This window comes from Typopeltis vanoorti, chromosome 20 (genome assembly GCF_054136105.1).
Source record: "Typopeltis vanoorti isolate ZY-2024b chromosome 20, IOZ_Tvanoo_1.0, whole genome shotgun sequence".
In the NCBI taxonomy this organism is placed as follows: domain Eukaryota; kingdom Metazoa; phylum Arthropoda; class Arachnida; order Uropygi; family Thelyphonidae; genus Typopeltis; species Typopeltis vanoorti.
The window spans coordinates 16,839,754-16,862,433 of NC_143568.1; the positions used below are offsets into that span (position 1 = coordinate 16,839,754).

Below are 22,680 nucleotides of genomic sequence, written 5' to 3' on the forward strand. Positions count from 1 at the left end.
TTCTGGATTCGAATCCTGATTCATTCCATTACTTTGACGATAAGAGTTATAAGTCTATTCTGCCTATAATTCTCCAATTTATACGATGGACAACCATGTGAATTAGTAAAATTTCCAGTTCGGAATGGATGATTGGTACAAACCACAAAGTGGCTTAATTACTTCTCTCCAGAACAGCTGATGTTTTAAAACACAAAGTCTCCTGGAGAGAAGAGTTACCTTCTATATAATCACCCACGAAGCAGATGGCAAATCCCGTCGCTAATCGCAGCAGTCTTTCAAAGTCACGAAATAATTTTACCAAATAAAAGTTCGTATCAAACTCACTCCATCCTTAAAAAGCAAGTGATTTTTCCTAGGAGGTGTGTGTTTCATTTTAAAAACCTTTGACCTTTAAACGTTATTATTTGATTCACTTTATACTGCATATTGTGCAAATTTAATTGAAGTATCTTTTGTTATAATGCAATATTTGTGGGGTTCACGTTAAGGAACTTTATTATATTATATTAAATAATTACGTACACTTAAATATTTCTCATTCTGAGACGTTTATTCATCTGGTATTTTATTATCTTTAGAACTTTTTACATAAACACTTTCTGCCATTATTCCTTTTATATAAAGTTTTGAGTTGGAAATTGGAAGTTTTTAGCATTTAACTTATATATCGGTCTCTATGTTAATAAAGTTATAATCCATGATAGTAAGCAAAGAGACTTTATTCTTTGACCTTTATACAGTTGAGAAAGTCGGTTTCCAGTGATAACATTTACTACATTTTTTCCTTTTGGTGATAAGTAATTCTGACCAAAACTGTAGTTCCTAGATTGCAATTTGAAGTAAATGATAATATTTCGTGGTTTTATTATCGTTTTTATACTAATAAGTTAATAATTACCCTTCATTGCTTAGCCAGTGATTGATATTATATTATAAAGGTATATTTATATTTAAATATTCAACGCTAATTATGTTACGAAGAGTTGTAGTGTATTAAACCTTGAAAACTATGGATGGTTGACAATAGTTTGCCATAATAGTATGACATATAATGTCATAGTTGACAATAATATGCATTTCAAAATTAAATTTTGAATTATGGAGTTTATAGAATAGCATACGATGAAATTTTGCATTCTTAAAGTATTTTTTGCTTAAGGGTTTCGAACCTGGGTCTTTCCAATAAAGGGGTTCGCCTACACCAATGTATTATTAATGTATTACGCAGACGAAATTCGAACCTTCATAACTCGGAAGTTGGATGAAGTCCTTTGGTTGGAAAGACTTGCGGCATATTCATCCTCTGTGTCACCTAGATAATGCAAAATCGAGAAATTATCAGCAATTTTTAAATCGAGAAATTATCAGCAATTTTTACATCACGTGAACTTGCTTCGAAGTTCACGTGATGTAAAAAATCATGTACAGAAATAAAAATTCCCAAACTAATAGTGTTCTCTGGTAGTCTATATTAGTAGGGTAGTACATCAATTGTTCATTACAGTTTTCGTGTGTGTATGTATGTGTGTATATACATACTAGGGGGGACTACGCGCCCAACCCCTGTATTCCAGACTGGTAGGCCGGTTCTCCTTGAATTCTGATGACTCGAATTTTGAAGACTCGACACTCAGGGTAGCCCTGACTATCGAGTCTTCAAAAGGGCGGGCTCCGCCCAGTGGCGCCCAACCCCCCGAGTTCCGGACTGGTAGGCCAGTTCTCCTTGAATTCTGATGACTCGAATTTTGAAGACTCGACACTCAGGGTAGCCCCTGAGTTTCAAAAAACGTGACATAAAAAGGCTTATCATTTTATATATATATAGGGTAGATTATTATTTTTATTATTTGACACCTCCAGGGAGTCCAAAGACTCATCGAGGGAGAGTGTGGCAGCAGCATCAAACGATTGAACCCCTTTCAACTACTAACCGCGCTCAAACTTACTTAACTGAGCCATTAGTAGCAGAGGCTCTACCAATCGACCAACCTTTGCCATAAGAAGAAAACGGGAAAAAAATATGTGTTTGTGTGCCAAAACTAACGCGTTCCTTTCTATAACGCTGCATCCAATAAGTATTTCGAATCTGCAGCTCTTTGTCCGGTATTTTGCATTGTGCAGCTGTTACTGATGAGGTTTTTGAAAAAATTGCCCTTGTCGACTGGTAGCGATTTCACGTCATCGTAACCTCAAGAATACTGAACCCTAAGGACGAATTATTTACTAAATCTTGCATTTAAAATTTTTTTTAAAAAAAGGAAACTTTACATAACAATTAGTGCTCATACACACTCTCCTCTGATTTGTTCAGAACTTTTCACCAAACAATAGCCAATTTGTGCGATACCATCTTGCTAGCTGGATATGGTTCTCTCTTTTTTTTTTTTTTTTTCGTAAATCCTAACTAAAGCATGAAGGTGAAATAATGAATGTCAACTCAATTAAACAAAATACAACGACAGCACTTTTAATTAATACCAAAATCATTTGGTATTAATTAAAATATTTCATGAACAAATGCACATACAAGAGATGCGTGAGTGTGTGTTCTCAAAGTAACAAGAAATTCATTTGTTTCTATTAACAACTGTTTTTGACTACCATATATATACGAATAAGAATTTTACCAAACGACATATTGTGGATGAATGTTGATTTCCATTATAATCGCTTGATCAAAACCAAAGGATTTCTGTAAGTAATAAAGATAACAGAAAATAATACAAAAGAAATGATAAGATAAAAGCATAACAAAAAGCGGTTTTTTTTTATTATGTGTGTGTGTGTGTGTGTGTGTGTGTGACTGCTCTAATCATCTGAAGGGGTGTTTCGTCTCAGATGATCAGTATAGTTTTGGGTTAGCATAGTCACTTGCTAAACGTTCAGCAGCGTGTCAGGAAGGAGTGCGATTAACTTAGATTCGTTCGTCAAGAAAAGGTAAGGTTAAATAGTAATAGCGAAATTTTTATTATTATATAAAAATGATTAATGCATTCATCCTTAATTCCAGTATAGACCTTATAATTATCAAAGCTTCCAGTGTAAAGAGGAAAATAATCTTGAAACGTTTTTTCTCTTTGAATTAATAAATTTTCATGCACATTATTTTCCAACTTCCGCGTATATTTAGATTAGTGGTTTCCAAACCGAGAAGTGACACGACATAAACTAAGTTATTTTTAATCTTTTCGGATAATTGCCGATAGAAGAAGTAACCCCGAGAACTAAACATTAACACTTTAAGAAAGTGTTAATGTTTAGTTTGTTTAACCCAAGGATTTTCGTGTTTTTTTTAAATTAATAAAAAAGATTTTATTGTTGCTTTGTTTGAACAAAAAAAATCCAGTTCAAAAACAGTTAATTATAAATGTCATAAGTTGTCTGATTAAAAAAAAAAGGGAAACTTTGTTATGTAACTTTGCAACAGTAGCGCACTCAGGATTTAATCTTGGGAGGGAGGAGCCGAGTTGAGTAGACGATTTGAGAATAAACACCACGCATCGCATACGACCTATGACTGAGCATCTACAACGATCGTTAATTCGCAAGTAGTATAGAAATAAAAGACACGACACAACATAAATAAAAAAATTAATTTTAATCAGGAAAAGATTTGTGGAAAATTTTCTAGTGTTTTTTTTTTTCTTTTTCTTTTCGGGGGGGGGGGGGAGGCCTTTGTCCCCCTGGGTGCGCCACTGCTTTGCAATAATAAATCTAACCAAAAGCTAACTGACAGCATGTGGTACAACTTTCCTGATATCTTATTTCCTACCCCGAAGGGTTGGATACTTAACAATAAATTCTGACTTGCTTATGAAATTTTCACAATACTCAACTGCTAGTAGCTTTGCGCATTATTGAGACACGTGAAGTTCTACCTCGATTCACATGGTCACTCACAAAAATAGAAAATGGTCATTTTGAAGAGATAACTCTGTGTTTTAATTTATTTATTGAGAAGAATGTATAATAAAGTCAAAGTGTGATGTGACCATGTGAAGGAATTTAGGCTAAGGTCGTACAACAGTTTAAGAATTAATGCAGACAGAATTAATTAATCTACATACCTTTATATTTTGTAACTAGTGAGTATTTTGCATTGGTGTACCGGTTTTCCCCCCCTCCCCACTCCTTATAATTATAAACCTGACCTTGAACAAATTTTGTTTGTCATTACATTTATTTTCTAGGAATAAATGTCAATTTGAATAATTCGTGGAGTTCGGGACAAAACATTCTGATGTTAGGCAATTATGATTAAAATATAAAAACAATTATTATGTGACCTCCAAGTACTCATTATGAGGACACCCCTCTCTACCCAATTTAATCCTCCCTCTACACCTCAACCTATCATGTACACAAAATGTCCACTACCGCTGTTTAATAATATTTTCTGTATGTAAGTCGCATATGTAGTCAGGCCGATTTCCCTATATACCATGTTCTATCAAGTGTCATCTCCATTCAGCAGGTTGGCTATTATTGATCTCCGATTGCTATTATTATTTGCTTTACGAGGGATGAAAAACTTGTTTCCAGGAGGGGTGAACCCTTCTACTTACAAATTTTATTTTTTATTAGTTGCAATTCTTGACATTAAAAATACTGAAGGATAACTTATCTCCAGCTAATGTTATCAAATGAAATTCACAAAAGATTTCAAAGGGATTTTAATTTAAACTTCAAAAAAAAATCTGAAAATGCTTTTTATACCCAAAGGTGATAGGCGATGTTGTTTTAGCTCTAACTTTTGGAGATCAAGAGGCAATCAACTTCCACCCATAGCGAGTCAGTGATAAATAGCCCAAACTGCCAATTATATTAAATGGCATCTCATGAGGAGAGTACAGCAGATACCCGTCGCCACCTGGTGGCCTACACAATATATCATTGTCTGAAATACTCTGAATTTTATGGTCGATTTGTTAATTTCATAAATGTTCATAATATCATACACTGATGACAAGTAGCTTTTCTGGTTTAAATAAATCATTTAATCTTTTTTATTTTCACAAAGGGTGTAAGCAGCATTTGCTTTAAACCTAACTTTTCTGAAATCCAGAGGAAGCTGGTCTCCATTCATCATCATCACTAAGGCTGAGTGCTGCATAAGAGAAAATAACCCTAACTATAATTAGCATTAATGTGTATGTATCTGTGTGCGTGCGTTCTGCAACCAATTTCGGCGATTTGATGAATTGAAACCATAATTGTTCTTCCAACCAGGAAAAAAAAAACTTTTTATCTTTTCCATGATCGATTAAATCAAGAATCAACTGGAAACAAAGGTAAACAAAATCAAGTGGTAACTAGAATTTTATATATAAAATAATTTGCAAATGCGAAAATGGCTTTTTAGTTAAAGGATAATTAGTATTAAGGAACCTTCATCAAATAAGTCCTGGAAGTTAAGGTTCACTTTTAGTAAAGCAAACGCGGAACATAGGATTATTAGTATTGATGTGATTTTCTTTTTGTAAGCACAAGTTCAGCATGAAGAAGTCAATGGTTAGTGGACAAGTGAAATCATCAGGTGTAGCTTCTACTTCCAACTCCACTGCACGGAACTCACCGTCTCTCCTACAGCTACACACAAAGTCGATAGCGTCCACCACATTAGTGTTTTTGTCTATAAATTACATGTGTTTAGTTATTGCTTATGCGGGATGAAAAACCTGAGTTTATGGGGAAAAACCTGTTATCTCTGTAAGATTATTTTCGTAGCGACGATAATCAAACTGAAGTCTTTTCCAATCGAAGGGCGCAGTTTGTTGTTTTTTTCCGATTGCAATACGGAGGTTCTAAACGAAGTTGAATTTTATTGTTAAACAATTTCGTATTTTGTTCAATGTATTCGAGGATCGTACGACAATTAAAAGTTATAGCTCACTATAGGCAAAACCTAATTTAATCAACTCATTACTTAATAAAATGAAAGAGTAGAAGTTGGGTAGCACACGTTGCTGAAAACAGCATTATAAACTCATTTCTACAAACATAGGGCTAAAACGGCCTTGTCTACTCTTAATAGAGGACCAAAGGCGTTAGCAGATTTTTTTAAGATATATGCGAAGATAGGCAGGGCAATCAGGGATGCTGTTGATATTCAGCAATTACAAAATGATTTGAATAGACTGGAAATCTGAGCAAACGAAAATGGCTGTCAGTTTAATGTTAGAAAGTGTAAAGTTATGCATTTTGGCGTGATTAGAGTTCCAGCGGCATATTATATTAGCGGGATCATGCTACAAGAAACTGAAGAGGCAAGGGATCTTGAGGTATTGGTAGATAAGAATTTAGAGTTCAAAGGTCACATAGCAAAAGTTGCAATACAACTCAGGATAATTGCTATGTTGAAGCGAAACTTGACATGTAAGGATAACGAAGTAATTTTGCCTCTTTATAAGGCTTTGATAAGACCACACCAGGATTACTGTGCGCAGATTTGGTCTCCTGGGTTCCAAGGGGATAAAGAAGCTGTGGAAAGGGTGCAAAGAAGAGTTACAAAGATTATATCCGGATTATGGGATTTAGATTATGAGAACAGATTGCGAGTATGTGGATTACAGATTCTGGTTAAGAGGAGAAAGAGGGATGATATGATAGAGGTCTATAAACTTTTGAATGGGTGTTATAGCATTTAAAATAATGAAATGTTTCGTTATATGGAAGGCGGGGAGAGAACACGGGGGCATCCATGGAAGTTAAGGTTGTTCTCAGTGAAGAAAGGGGTAAGAGCTAGGTTTTTCTCTCAGCGAGTAGTGAGTGAGTGGAATAATTTGCCCTTAGGGGTAGTGAGTTAATCTAGTGTAAATGAATTTAAGGGAAGGTATGATAGCTGGTTTGGGTGATTTACAGCCTCCCTCGATGAGTCCTTGACTCCCTGGAAGTCTCAGATAATAATATTTTTTTTTAATATATAATATATTTTTTTTATTAAAACTATGGTTACATACTTAAATTGCATACATACATTTCATTACATATTATATACATTACATGCATTTCGTTACATATGATACATACATTGATTACATATTTTTTTAAATTCAATCCTTTATTGTATTAAAATTATGATCATATATTGTGATTACATATTTACAACAGGTTTAATTATTTTCTTTCTTTCTTTTTTTTTTTTTTTTTTTTTGTAACATTTTCGTACAGTTTTCGTAACAATTCGTACAGATTTTCTTCCATTTTTTTCATAGTTACTGTAGTTGGTAATTTTGTTTCTGCGGTTGAATAATATTGTTTTTTTTTTTTACAGCATTTATTCATTTAACAATGAGTTATATATATTTGTATAACTCATTTATATATATTTATTTATATATATTTTGATTTTAATATATTTAAGCGCTGTAACTACTGCACTTGTGTTATATCACAAATGTGATATATGGATTTTTTTTCCTTTTTTTTTTTTTGTCGATCTTGGTTGAGATGTAAATTCTCTGCTTTGTTAAGCTTATCTGAGGATGATACCGGTTCTTTGTTGTGTTGAGAATTAAGCTGATGTTTTATAGATTTGATTTCCACTACAGCTGTAGGTGAGAAATTCACACACACACACACACACACACACACACACACACACACACACACACACACACACACACACACACACACACACACACACACACACCATATATATATATATATATATATATATATATATATATATATATATATATATATATATATATATATATATATATATATACTGTATAATTAATTTTATTTATTTATTTCCTCACATCTCCAGTCATAATATTTAGGAGAGAATGGTAACACGTAACCAAATCGATTGATTTGGTCACGTGTTAGTTGGAAAGTTACCTGAATTCATAATACATTTCTAACAGGGAAAGTTTTATAGACCTCTTTCAGGCCGAGTTAAATTAGTCAAGCTAAGTCATGACGAATTTAACTCCAGGAAATTTTGTTTTTTCCGGAAAACAGAGAAGATGCATGAACAGTAGCAATTCACAACTAAAACCAACAAAACTGGAAGAATAGCAGGAAGATTCATAGACTACCTACTCTTAGTCCTGCTTAAGTAAACTAGGGTATCCTGCTAAACAGAGTACAGGTTTAGTGCCACAGCTACTATCTCTGATATACCAAATAATTTTGCTACTACCATACAGATAATGATATCAAAATAGAATCTCTAATCTTCTCCCTCTCCTCACCAGTCAGAAAATTTGCTGTCCCGGTGTCTTGTACTCGATAGCAATAAACTCAGCGATTGCCAAGCCTATAATGTACTTATTTCAGAAAATAGCATAGGTTTCTCAAGACGGTGATAACAAGTATTTGCATAACTGAGAAAAATTTCTAGAGAGCTTACATTTGAATGGATTTAACACTCTTGAAGCTAACTGAAAGCAGATTCAGGATTGCAGTCCGTGAATGGCTGTAAGCATAAAGTAATTTACTGTACATATGGTAATTGTTTGGTGCCGCTTCATCATCATCATTTATTTATAATTTTACAATTATAAATAGGGAAACTAATCAAAATAAATAAGCAGTCTGCATACACTAAGATAGGACTTGGAGGTTGTGACGTGAAGGAAAACCAGGCTTCTCTGCCATATGCTAATTGACGGATCTCTGATGCAGAGAGTTGGGGGAAACGGGAAGAATATTGCTGATGTATTTAAAATATGGAGTTCGAGGTCTTCCCCTTTTTCTTTTTCTATCTGTAGGGACGTACAGGACCAGAGCATCAAAGGGTACAGAGGGTAGATGTCTAAGTTTGTGGCCGAGCCATTTTATTTGGTTTCTTTGAACAGTGCTGACTAGAGGATCTTGCTGGGTTTCATCTAATATAGTAGAGTTGGGAATGTGGTCTTCCCAGGAGTAATCCAGGATATTTCTTAGACAAGTAGTTCAAAAGCTATTTCTAATATTGGTCGCTGCTTTTGTTGAGATGTTTCAAGTCTGGGAGCCATACAGAAAGATAGACTGGCTGGTGCACTTGTAAAAACATGAGGCTCGACTTCCATGATTTATGAAGACTTCTATGGAACTGCAGTGCTTTCTGTTTTCTTATTTCAATGTCTTTTAAGGAATCTGAGATGTGTGATCCAAGATATACAAAGTCCTCTACTTCTTCAAGGTGATCATTTTGATTTATATAGATGTGCCCATCTATCTGATGTTTTAATATCTTTGTTTTTTGGAAGTTTATTTTTAGTCAAAATATCGCTGCGGTTATTCTAAGGCTGTTGAAACGGTTTTTGGCATCTGTAATGTTGGAGTCAATGAACACTATATCATCTTCAAAGGTCTGGTCTTCAAGGTGCATCTGTATATATGGGTTTTTGATAAGGATTCCAGATTAATTTAGAAATAAGAAATCTTGCATTAATTTAGAAATATAGTCAAATACTATGATGAAGAGATATGGGGCCAGAGTATCTCCCTGTAGGACTCCTGTGGTGATGGAAAAACACTGTCTCTTTTGTCTCTGTTAACTAGTACTATGGCTTGATATCCCTAGTAGGGTGTACTTTGATTATCCTGATAAGTTTAGGTGGAATGCCATAAAATTTGAGCGTTTCCCATAGCCGTTCCCTGTCAACTGCTTTAGTAAAGTCAATAAAGTTCAAAAGCAATGGTAGATTCTTGTCCTTTGAACCTTTTATTAGTCTTCTGATGCAGTGAATGTGTTCTAGAGTACCACGTGTTTTGAGAAATCCAGCCTGTGGTTCAATTCTATTTAATATCATTCTATTGTAGATTTTTTGTGGAGTAGAGAGGAGTGTGATTCCTCTGTAGTTTTCAGGTTTATTTAGGATACCCTTTTTTTGGAATTGGTATTATTAGACCCTCTTTCCACTGTTCAGGACTTTCCCAGAGGAAAGTGCAAAGTTATATATGTGTAGAAGTTGTTCTTTGATATCGGTAGAGCAGTGTTTTAAAGCTTCGACTGTGAAACCATCTGCTCCTGATGATTTTCTTGCTTTTTGTTGTTCAAGGGCCATTGTGAACTCCTGCATGGTGAAATCGTCGCAGTTGATGCTAAGAGTTTCCGGTACTATGGTCTTCGAGATGAAATCAATGTTTGGGGTTGGCGTGTTTCGATGAGTTTGGAAGTGTGCTTTCCATTCATCAAGTTCTTCGGTCTTGTTTTCAAACGAGGTTCCATCTTTTTTCTTGATTCTCAATACTCTGAGTTTTCTTTCTGCTGTGCTTAGGGACTTCGCTATTTTGTAAGTTTCTTGAAAACTGTCGAAAATTGCACAAAACAAGAGAAATGTTTTGTGCAATTTTCAACAGTTTTCTAGCTCTTGACAGACGTTATGGCTTTAGGCTTCTTTATCTTTTGAGCGTGAACTATAAAATAAATAAATAATCTTATATAACGTATAATGTATATATATATGTATATATATATATATGTATATATATATATATATATATATGATGAGACATGGTGTTAGTTAAGCATGGTGCCGCTTATAGAAGAATAATACTTTTACAATGAGTCAGTATCGTGCGATGCCACACTACTTTTTCATCAAACAACAAATCAAGTAAAGCCAAAAAAAAATTGCTTCTGTGCCTTAGTGTGAGAAACTATGTGGAAGAGGAGTTGGATAGTGCATGGGAAGTGGTTCTGGAGTGTTTGAAGGGAGTTATAACTAATTGCATTCCCAGAGTCATAAGATCATTAATTGGAGAAAGGGAGTGAAATAGGTGAAAAAAACTTTAAAGCGTGAACTACAAAATAAATAAATAATCTTATATGTATGATATATAAGATTATTTATTAGCCATGGTGTTAGCTAAGCATAGTGTTAGTTATTCACATTTCACATCATTTTTGACTCCTTGTGGTCACTCCCTTAACACATTGATTGTTGGGAACGAAACCTTCTGCTAGAAGAAATGATAGGGCCGCAGATGCTCTTTCCACACAGAGTTGGTAGGACAATCGCAAACATCCATGCCATGGAGGGATTCGAACCCGCAGCCTCTTGTCTGGAGTGCGGATACGCTGACCACTCGGTCAACCAGGACGGTATAACCATGCTGAGGAAGATGAAATCAAACTAGAAAAGAAGTTAGCTAGCTGAGGACATGTCAAACGGAATCCGATTGAATTCTTTTGCTATATGCCGAGTGGAAGGAAGAATGATCAACTTTATTAAATACAGATAGTTGGAAAGTGTCGAAAGGACTGGAAATATCTGTTAAGAAATCGCTTTAGTAAGCTATTCCACACGGAGAAATATCAATAATATTGCAAGAGCTTGGTGTAAAGACAGCAGTGGATTTGGATAAGATATCAACAGATGTGCTAAAGAAATGTGTCACATATTTAGACATAGATATGTCTCTAACTTGACTATTTAACTGGAGTGTCAACATACACCCTCTGTCCAAAAAAGAAACTGAATTTTTCGAAAATAGAAGAAACTAGTGGCGCCACCTGTTGTATCTTTTTGTTGTCGAAAGCGGCAACCTTCATGAACAGGTGTATCAACTCTTCATGACATTTGTTTCATATAGCAGCCGAGTTATGGTGCCAAGAGTGACAGTGTATTTTGACGAACGGTCGGTTGGCAAGATATTCATGCCGTACGCGACGAATTCTCGCTATCAATCGATTAAACTTCGATATAAAATTCACCATTGACCGTTTGGCCAGGCGGAACGAATTCTTTGTAGATAATGCCCTTGGAATCGTAGAAACAAATCAGCATTGTCTTTATTTTTTACTTCTACAGGCGACTTTTTTTCGGATGCCACTCTTCTGGTGGTCTCCACTCAGCACTCTAGCGCTTTGTTTTGGGCTCATACTCAAAACACCACGTTTCGTCACCAGTAACGATCATTTCAAGGAATCTTGAGTACAGACGAGCGGTTTTAATGAAGTCCTTCCAGTGTTCAATTCGATACATTTTTTGGTCGTCAGTCAACTTGTGGGGAACAAATCGCGAATTCAATTTACGAAGGCACAAACTCTGGGTAAAAATGTTGTGCACAGTTGATTTTGGAATCCCCAATTCACCTTGTATCAATCTCACGGACGATTTCTGGTTTACTTTGAAGAAATCACGCACATTTTGGATGTTAACTTCGCTCAATCCAGTTTTTGGACGGCCCGGCTTTTCATCGTTCTCAAGCGTCTCTCGACCACTTTGAAGTCGCTTAAACCACTCGTAAACTTGAGTATGGGATAATTCATCACCGTATGCTTTTTGAAGCAATTGATGCGTTTCGGCAAAACCTTTACGAAGTTTATCACAAAAGTCAATTGCAGCCACTCATTTTCCGACCGTTAGTCAAAACACACTGTCACTCTTGGCACTATAACTCGGCTTCTAATGAAACCAATGTCATAAACAGTTGATACAACACTAATGAAGGTTGCCGCTTTCGACGATAAAAAGATACAACAGGTTTCGTTTTGGACAGAGGGTGTAAACGTGATTAGTGATAAGCGGAAAAGCACAAAATATTTCCATTATACAAGGGAGGGGTTGATGCAGACAATTATAGACCAACCAGTATCTCTGAAGCTGTTACTATGGTATTAGAGGAGCAAGAGACTGCGGAGAAATCTCTTTAGAGGATGGGTTGTTATTTGGAATTACTGCCGAAGCATCTAAAGCCATCAAACCAAGGTATTATGTCTTTTACTTGTGTGTTTTCTTCTGGCTTTTCCATCCTGAGTTTCCAGGAAGGAAAATCCTGTCCTTCAGTTGAAAAGTCCTTATAAAGATTCTTGGCATCCTAGATTCAGAAGTCGGTAAATAGCAATTTGATGTTTCACCAATGATACATTTCGTAAAACAATTCCTACCTTTAACAATCTACTTAAGTTTTACGATAGTGATTACGATCGATTCTCCTTATCCAACTGAGTTGAATAAGGAGAATCGACAAGTCATGATTCATTTATAGATTTTGCGAAGGTATTTGACACAATTCAAGGACTGGAGAGTGATTATTGATATGTATCAAAGAGTGGATGGAGGAACTGAACATAAGAGAATACAAGTGACAAGTAAGATACCACAGACTTTTGTCCTTGGACAGTTCCTGCTAATCTTGTATATTAATGACATCGGGGATGTTCTGGAGGGAAATGTCCGATTATATGTTAATTATGTAAAGTTGTATTTGACGATAAGGGACATTTCGGAGATAGAATTTTGCACTATGACTCAAACAGATTGACTATAGATAAATATTAATATATTATTTTGATGTTGCTAAATTCAGGTGAAAAATTCAGTTGCACTGCTGGGAAAGAAGTCAACGGACACTCCCATGGACATGATTCATCGTGCCATGCAACGAGTCACATGTTTGTAGCCGGTATAAATTGAAGGAATATGATGCTCCCAAGTCAGTGCAACTGGGTTCCAGTGAAATGGCTGCGAGAAGAAAACTGACGGAGTTTGAAAGAGACATTGTGATAGGATGCCATGATGTTGCAGGCCTATCTCTTCGGCAAATTGTTGACAAATTGGGACATCACAGGTCAACAATCAGTGATACCATACCGAGATGGGAGCAGAGGAGGTTACAAGTGCTACTCACAGTGGACGACACTTCGCCGAACGTTGCTGTAGGATGCTACATAGGATAATGTGCAAAATCCATCACGCCATTCGTCCTCCGACACTTTGAAGTGTCGGAGGACGAATTCCTAGAACTGTCCGAGTCGGAGGACTCGGACAATTCTGGGAATCGAATGGAACACGCATCTGCACAAAAACGTTTAGAACCGATGCTCACACCGTGAGTTTCCATGGTAGGACTGCAATATGCATGCCCCGCATTACCCGAACCAACAAACAGCGTCGTCTTCAGTAGTGCAAAGGGCGTGTACAGTGGGACATGGAAGCTTGGAAAGCTGTGTTATGGAACTACGAATCACGCTATATCCTCTACTGAGCAGATGAACGGGTGCAGGGGTGGCTTATGCCCGGTTAACGTCTCTTACCAGAGTGCGTAACCTCAACTATGAAATTCAAAGTTGGCGTTTGATGTCATCTTGTTTTTCCTAGTTTGTCCTCGGACCTCTGTGGCGCCACGAACATTGAACTCCAAGAAGTATTCGAACATTCTGGACAATCCAGAATGTTCAAATCTTTGTGTCATTTCTACTTTGTGTCATTTCTATGGAACAGACTATTGTCTCATTCAGTAAGACAATGCACCATGTCCTAAGGCTGCTAGGATAATGTAACGCCTTGTAACTGCATGCTTTGTGGACATGAATTTCACTACACTTGACTTGCTTCTACAGAGCCCTGATCTCAACCCTATTGAATATCTGTAGAATTTCTGCAGTTATCGCAGCGAAAGAAGGCCCTACATATTATTAAGGTTGGCGCTATGACTGTTTGTTCCTTACACTACGGTGTACGTTGACTTCTTTCAAAGCAGTGTATACTCGTATGTGTAGGATATAAAGTTGGGTCGGATGATAAGAAACATATGAGACAAATTCTTCCAGGCTGACTATATACAGACTGATTCTGTGCAAACATTTTAATAAAGTGTCAGTTTAATGTTGCATAGCGCAAGGTTATGAATTTTAAACTGAATACATTTCGGACGAGTATTATATTAATGAATTTGCAATTGCTTGAAGCTAATGACATAATAGTAATGGTGGGTGGGCAGTGAGTTAGAGACCACATTACTAAGGTGATTAAGACATTACATTTGATAACTAATGAAAAAGTGGATATACTGTAGGAATGAGTAAGTTTGTCTCCCACTTCACAACGCCTTGATAAGATAACATGTGGTCTACCATGTGCAATTCTAGTTATCTGGATTCCATGGAGATGAAAAATACGCCAAAAAGATCCAGCATTTGCTAACTAAAATCATATCTGTCTTATAGAACTTTGCAAATGAAAACAGACTGAAAGAGTGCGGCATTTAGAGTTCCACAAATAGAAGGATGGGAGGAGATATGATAGAATCAAACGAACAGTAGTAAGAGAATCTTAACAGAGAAATTTTGCAGCAATATGCGTGTAAGGGGGAGGGGATAAACTCGGAATCAACTCTGAAAGCTGAATAAGTGTGTGATTAGAAATAATGTGATTTGCAGGGTCTTTTTATGGCATGTTGCTAGTGAATGGAATAAGCTACCAGTGGGCATTATGAATACATCTTCTGCGAATGTTTATCAGGAGAGAGAGAGAGAGAGAGAGAGAGAGAGATGTAATGCCTTATAGATGGAATTCCATTAAATTATTATTAAATTCTATTAAAATTCTCTTGCTTATACGATAAATTTCATATAAGCAAGGCTTCACATTGATCATTCACATTCATTTTGCGTGAATGTTGCGATCGCAATATTCAGCATCATTAACGTGAATAACTCAAAACAAGTAAAGCATTTATAATCAAATATAAAGAAATAACAAACTACTCTTCCTAGATATTTTAATTATTAGATAAACAGGAGGTGGTATGTCACTCGCTGTATAAAGAAATCCATCCTATACTGGTCGATGTATTCATATCAGCTTGTTCTTCCATCTCCGTCAGCAGTTTGGCATTATTGCCAATTGTAAAAAAAAATGTACAAACTTCATATCTTACAAGATAATGATAAAAAGAACATATAAACCTGGCATTTTTACAATTAATTCTTTCTTTCTAACTTCTTTAGCCTTATCTAACTTTTTTGGCTGCGGAAAGAGAATACTAGTGATCGAAAACCGTAACGGATACATCGTATAAAATAGCGAGAATTCTATTGCCGATTATTTTCTGAGATGCGGGGTTAAACAGCAGCGTTTCCGAGAGAGAGAGAGAGAGAGAGAGAGAGAGAGAACGCTAACTGCTTGTGGAAACTCAACTATCTCTGGAATCTGCTGTAAAAAAAAAAGTTACTCTGGAGACCGACTACAAAACCTATAAAGACCTTTCTTCTGGCAGCCTAGCATTATGGAACCAGAAGCGTTTGCCATAAGATATGCAAGTTTTATTAATCAATTCATCCTTAACAGTTACTCTGAAATAGTTATTTTCAAATTTTTGCATACACTGAGAAACAGCTAGGTACTGTCACAAACACAATATAAGGACATCATTTCTGTACAATTCCTTGGTGGAACTTTACAATATTATTATTATGCGACACCTCCAGGGAGTCCAAAGACCCATCGAGGGAGAGTGTGCGAACAGCATCGAACGATTGATCACTTCCCACTACTAACCGCGCTCAAACTTTTTGCGAGCCATTAGTAGCAGAGGCTCTACCAATCGATCAACCTTTGCCGGCATATAGCTCTGAAATATAGCACTGTATATTAATATTCTTTTAATCAGGTTTTCAGATATTTCAAGGCATTTTACAGTGCCCAAAAGATAATAAGATGATATTCCTTTCCAAACATATCCTTATTGTTATAAAGTCGATTGTTCTTGTGGCAAGTCTCATTAGATCAAATGGGGAGAATATAATGAAATTTAGAAAGGCAAACACATTGAGGACATCGACCAGGGTGATTCACAGAACACCACGAAATGTGGATTGATCATTGGCTTTGATGCCTTATCTCGAATATAATTCATTGTCTCATCTTTTCAAGTAATTAAGGGAAGTTGTTTATATATATTGAACAAAGCTGTCTTTTGCGGATATCCGAAGATTTTTATACTGGTTTTTGAGTTATTTCTGATGATGCTACCAGATAATTAACAAAGAAATTTGCCGCAGTTCTTATTTTAATTTGAATAAAAATATTGCAAGCTAAAGTATTTATTGTATCATACTATTTTGAGTTGTGCCTTTGATAAAAAAATGATGTAAGTGAAAAAAAAGCGGAGTTCTAAGGATTATGCAAATTTGTTTGTATCTCTTTTCAAAGAAAAATGTGCTTGAATATTATTTGACAATATTGATTTTATGACAAACCTAAATTTAAAAAGAAAAAATTTCGAGTTATCCTAGTTGATATTAGTAACAAAATAATCTATATTTTTAACAGATATGAAGAGTATCATATTCCTGCTGTTTGCATTTTGCGTTGTGAATCAAGGAGCAGCCCAAGGTAGGAAATTTTAAAACATTTATTCATTAATGACATAAGAGCATCTATTATACTGTTCATTTAAATCAAGATATATTTATCTTTTATGATAAATGAAAATGTAGTTTGCAGTCTCATTCTTCATACATTCTAAATAGGTATTTAAGTTTCTTTAATTAAATAAGAATGACCATAACTCTACAAATATGCTCACTCACTCACACCTGGAGAATAAATTTTACCAGCTGACGAGTATCTGCAGACTGCACAAAATATAACATTTTTCTATTTCATAAAAAATAAGTTTCTAAAATATATTTTTAATAAAAAAAACACGCAGGCAGCACCACTAATCAGTTTATGGAACTCCTGTTAACTTCTTAGACATAGCATTAAAGATATGGGAGAAGGGATTTTGAGAGAATACATATTTTTGCGAGGCGAGTAGGATTTTGTATAATTTGTCGAGCTCTGGGCATGACTTTCTCCGGTTGATTACAAATCTAATCCACAGTTTTGCTGGTAACCTTCTTTTCATTTGACGAACGTTGAACTCTCCACGTGAACAAAGTAGTAAAATATCTAAAAAAAAAAAACCTTTATACTACCGCTTTTAGTTGTGATAATACTCAAATATCTAGGAACGAGATGATTTCAATTTTTTTTTGTGGGTGGGTAGATGATTGACGAAAGGATAATCCTATTTTCCTATCTTTCTTATTACAAATATATCGCAAGTCTTTCTATTATGTATCTAAGAAACTAGACTTTGTTTTTTCATTCTTGGCTCTACCTATTGAACAATAGTTAAATCCATACCAATCGTAAATCTCTTAATTACTGAAGATTGTTCTCACATTTAGGGTGGTGCCCTTAAGAGATTTTTAACATTCTCGACTTAGTTCAGATGAGAGGAATTGGGTTGGTTAATGATCCTCTCAACAATATGCTCCATTCTTCATCAGAACTGGAATTTCCAAAATCTTCTGAAAATCTATTAAATGCATACATTGTCTACTCAACATCCCTTGTCAGTGCAACTCCACACTCATACAACAATTTTTTTCTCTTCACTCATTTCATCTACTGTTCTCCCGTGAATAACAAGAAAAAAGAAGAGTTGAGTCCGTTGCGTACATGATGATATTCACCGATAACGTGCGATTCTATTTTATGTGAGAAAATATTGAATATCCAGTTGTTTTCGTAAACATAGTATTCTCTTGAAAACTGTATTCAAGCCAAAGTAGTTGAGTATTATCACCCATAAGAACATTAGTATAAAGTCCATATTTTTTTTAACCAATAAATGAGACATGATTGAGTTTTATAAGCATTGCAGTATTAGGTTTATACTAATCTGAAGACTAGTTGGGAGATCATAATTCAATGTTGTAAAAGCAGATATTTTAGTTCTTTTGTTGACTTCTTCAACTTTATATCATGGGCCAGCTATCTCTGATTGGCTACCGGTGGAGATTGAACTGCCCACTCAGTCTCCAAAAGCTAGATAGGGTATAAAGGCCTCGCCTACTCCCTTAGGGAATAAAAGGCGTTAGTTGATTTTTTTTTATTATACTCTTACTGGTTGTTTGAAAGAAGCTGAAGTTAAAAATGCTCTGGCAATTCACTGGTTACTGTCCTATGAGACCCGGTGTTGTTCATTTGTTGGAAAACCACTTTCCTATCAAACCACCATCCTTGGTTATTTCATTCACTTTAACTTGCTATACAGCAAAGTTTGATCTCGTATTCTGTTAAGTGCATATTATAGTGCATTTTTTGTCTCTCCACATTCTTTTATTATCAAAATTACCAAAAGAATCTAGCTTCCTTTAACAAACCCATGCTGCCCTATTTAGAGATTCCTATTCATATCTGCATAATATCGAGTTACTCCTATCTTTTCCAAGACTTCATCACCATCCCACAAATTTAAATGTTTTCAGCGTGATTCCTTAAAGCCAGAAGAAATAAAATGTTTCTTTAAGATCTAAGGACTTTACCAGTATAAGTAATTTGATCACAGGTGATATAATTTATCCAGTACCTTAGATATTTTATCATGTTCATCAGAATGATTTATTTTTGTAATGTTGTCATTAAATAATTGAAATATTTCATCTGTTGTAATCACTTTCGTACTGTACAATCTCTGGTCACTGAAGTCAGTAATGGACAATTCTTCTTTCTCCTTAAGTTTTAAAAGAGGTATACCGTGAGTAGACATATCGATACAAAATTAATAACGGAAAAAACTCACGTACAAAGATTATTTAATAGTATAATTTTCGCCTGTAATAGTATAATCTTACACCAGCTACTTAGGTGGAGCTTTTTGGAATTGTCAGTTATTGAGCTTAATGTACTGAAGATGCCTGTGACACACAGGCGAAAATTATACTATTAAAAAATCTTTGTACGTGAGTTTTTTTCCATTATTAATTTTATTCTTTCTCCTTGTCACATATTATACCCGCTTGCTTTGTTAATATATTATCACATTCTTAGTTTTATTTTCTTATCACATGTGCCAGTGATGACAAAAAAAAAAACGATGACCAAACTTGATTTAAAATCGATTATTAAACATTTACCAATTTCAGACCTCGGACAGAGCGAGCATGAACCACAGACAACCAATAGCATTGTCTCTAGCTAACACGCATTAACGGTTGTATACATCTGCTATTCGGTTTTTTAACGAACTGTTTAGATGCTCACAATATCAACAAATGAACTAATTTTAGTAATTTGTAGTAGTTTGTGCTTTAAACTTTTAGTTCTCTTTACTCCTGAAGATGTTAGTCTGACGACTAACGAAACTTGTCGGGTGTTGTTTTTTATTACTTGTTTAGTTTTAAAAACTCTTTTCTTTAATAAACATGTAGTTACAAAACCGGAATAACTATATTGAAGTGATTTTTTTGTTTGTTTTAGAGAAACGATTATTATATAAGCGCCTCCGTAGCGCAATTGGAAGAACGACGGTACATTGCGCCCTTCGATTGGAATAGGCCTAAGTTCGATTCTCGTCGCGACGGGAGGAATCTTTATCTGGTCGATTTCAATCGATGGTGAGTTAGCCGATCTCATACGGAGGTAGCAGGGTTTTTTCTCCCGGAAACTCGGGTTTTTCATCCCGCATACATACAAATCGGCCCTTCAGAACACACGCAATTTACAGACAAAAAAATTACTAGTTGTGGTGGTGTTGGAGGTGGGCGGTAGATGGCGTTGATTCGTAGTAGAGGTAAGGTGTAGAGACAGTTGAAGATGTCCTCCAGCGATGAGTCTTCGGACTCCTTGGAGGTATCAGGAATAATAATAATAATAATAATAATATTTTAGAGACAAAAATGCTAGATTATATGGCGTCTCCTGATACCACCTACTCGAAAAGAAGGTAGCAGGAAATGTTTGACTCAGCTGTGAGTAAAATGATAAAAAGTACAAGAATATTTTTCTCTTTCTTCGCACGGTAATGTCGACGTGTTGACCTCGTTTAATCATTTCTGGTTAATGAGCTCTGACTACTTTGGGGAAGCAAAGCTTTCGGCGATTTATTTACTATGTGGATGAATATTATTAGCATCATATTTCTACCATATGGAAAGATGATATTGTAAAACACAGTTAAGTAATGTGTGAAGTAATGTGTGGGCATCAAGTTCTACTGTAAAAAACAAACAAACTAGAGTTGGTCCAAGAAAAAGGATTTGATAGGTTTATAGAGCTTTATAATACCAAGCCGTACTTGTTTGACACTACAGTTATAGTGCGTATAAATTTCTCCTCTGAAATCACAAACCATGAATCAGACCATTCATTTCATAGTGTGATTCGTATTTGTTACTGAAACTAGTTTTTTTTAATCACATAAATGAGGCACGACAGCCAGAGAACACACACACACACACACTTTCAATAGACATAACAGAAATTTAGTCTTATTAGCCTAACAATCACACCAGAACAAGGCATCACTACATGCAACAGACTGTCTAAAGATTCTTTGTCAATCATCATCTCCATTTCCATCATTCTCTACAAGCTTTAAATTGGTCAGGTAATGATTTTGAGACTTCCTACACTTTAACCTTTAACACGTCTTACACATCCTTTAGAGCCGAGAGCTCTAAAGTAGCTCTTTCAGCTTTTTAAAAATTAAAAAAAAAATTTAAATAACTAAATAATGAAAAGCATCCTGAAGACGTTCTTTTGGAGAGATTGATTTCTTTATGTTTCATAGTCATACACATACCGGCCACTAAATGAAAACCTTTATGTAGATGTATGTAAACGTCACTTACGCAGTACATACAAAATACTAGATCACGTGCGTTAACACGTGTTCTAAGCAACTATTTAAGAATACTGTTGATCCGTAATCCTCAATAGTATTGACGAACTCAGAAAGGATCTTTCGGAGTTCAATGAAAGGCTTATTGTGAGTACCGGTCTGGCTGGATCCACGATTTTGAAAACAGCAAAGTTGGCTGGTTTCTCAAAATGTGAGATATTTTGGGTGTTTAATCAGTGGAAAATAAAATCCACATGGCTTGTCTGAGAGGCGTAACTGTGGTTCTAAGATAGTCTGTCAGGAACGAGATCGCCGACGTTTGAGAAGGCTTGTACTGACAAACAGAACTTCCTGTGTGCAGCAGTTCACCGAAGCATTTAATGAAGGCTGTTCCCAACCGATATTCGCCGAATTGAACGAGATTCGCAGGGAATTGAACAGGATCAGTATTGGCAGTTGCATATCTATAAGGAAACCACTGATTTTGCGAAAACCGGAAAGTTGGTCTACAGTGGTATCAGAAACACATTGGCTGGACAGGCTGAAAAAAAGTCCTGTGGTTCTACGAGTCACGGCACACCTTGTTCTGTACTGATGGTAGGCAGAGTTTAGCAGTAGTCCCATGAACCCCACCTTGCCTTATAAACACAACTAAAGGTTCTGGAGGTGGTGTCATGGCGTCCTCTGTTGGTACAGAAAGGGTCTCCTGATATTGCTATAAGTTCGGATGTCCTCCAAGGAATATCTGAACATTGTTGTCGATCAAGTCCATCCTGCAACGTTGACTTTTTATCCAGCATGCGATGCTTATTTCTTTGATGAAAGTGCTACTGTCCATCGCTTCAATTGTTCAGCAGTGGTTCAGCAAGCATCACAGCGACTTCCACTATCTTCCCTGACCTCCACAAAGCCTGGATCTGAATCCCATTGAGAATGTATGGGACATGTTACAAAAATGGATTCGAGAGCAAAGTCTTCCGTCAAATACGATCCAGTTAAAGGACTGTCTGGTGAACTCCTGGTATGTTGTAGACATTGATGCAATCCAACTTCTAGTGGAATCTATGTCTAACCACATATGGACTGTAATTCGGGCTAAAGGAGGTCCAACACGGTATTAAATAAAAGTTTATAATTTAGTGGTGGTTATGTACACATATTTATCTCTCTCTTTATTTTTAACGTACTTATTTGTAGCAGAATACTTTCTTTTATAGGGCTAAATGGCCTCGCCTACTCCCCGTATACGGGAATAAAAAGGCGTTAGCTGATTTTTTTTTTACTTTCTTTTTATTGCAGTTATATGTAATGACTAAAATACTAATTCACTTAACT

At 35.7% G+C, this 22,680-nt stretch overlaps 1 protein-coding gene across 1 annotated transcript in view; it reads left to right on the plus strand.

The window, feature by feature from the left end:
• Positions 1-2,832: 2,832 nt before the first annotated feature.
• LOC150095256 (uncharacterized) overlaps positions 2,833-22,680 on the plus strand; it is a 500,251-nt gene continuing 480,403 nt past the window's right edge. Inside the window, exons 1-2 of the mRNA XM_090410231.1 lie at positions 2,833-2,940; positions 17,001-17,063. Of these exons, the coding sequence (XP_090266357.1) occupies positions 17,003-17,063 (61 nt within the window). The 5' untranslated portion in view covers positions 2,833-2,940; positions 17,001-17,002. The remainder of the gene's footprint in view (positions 2,941-17,000; positions 17,064-22,680) is intronic.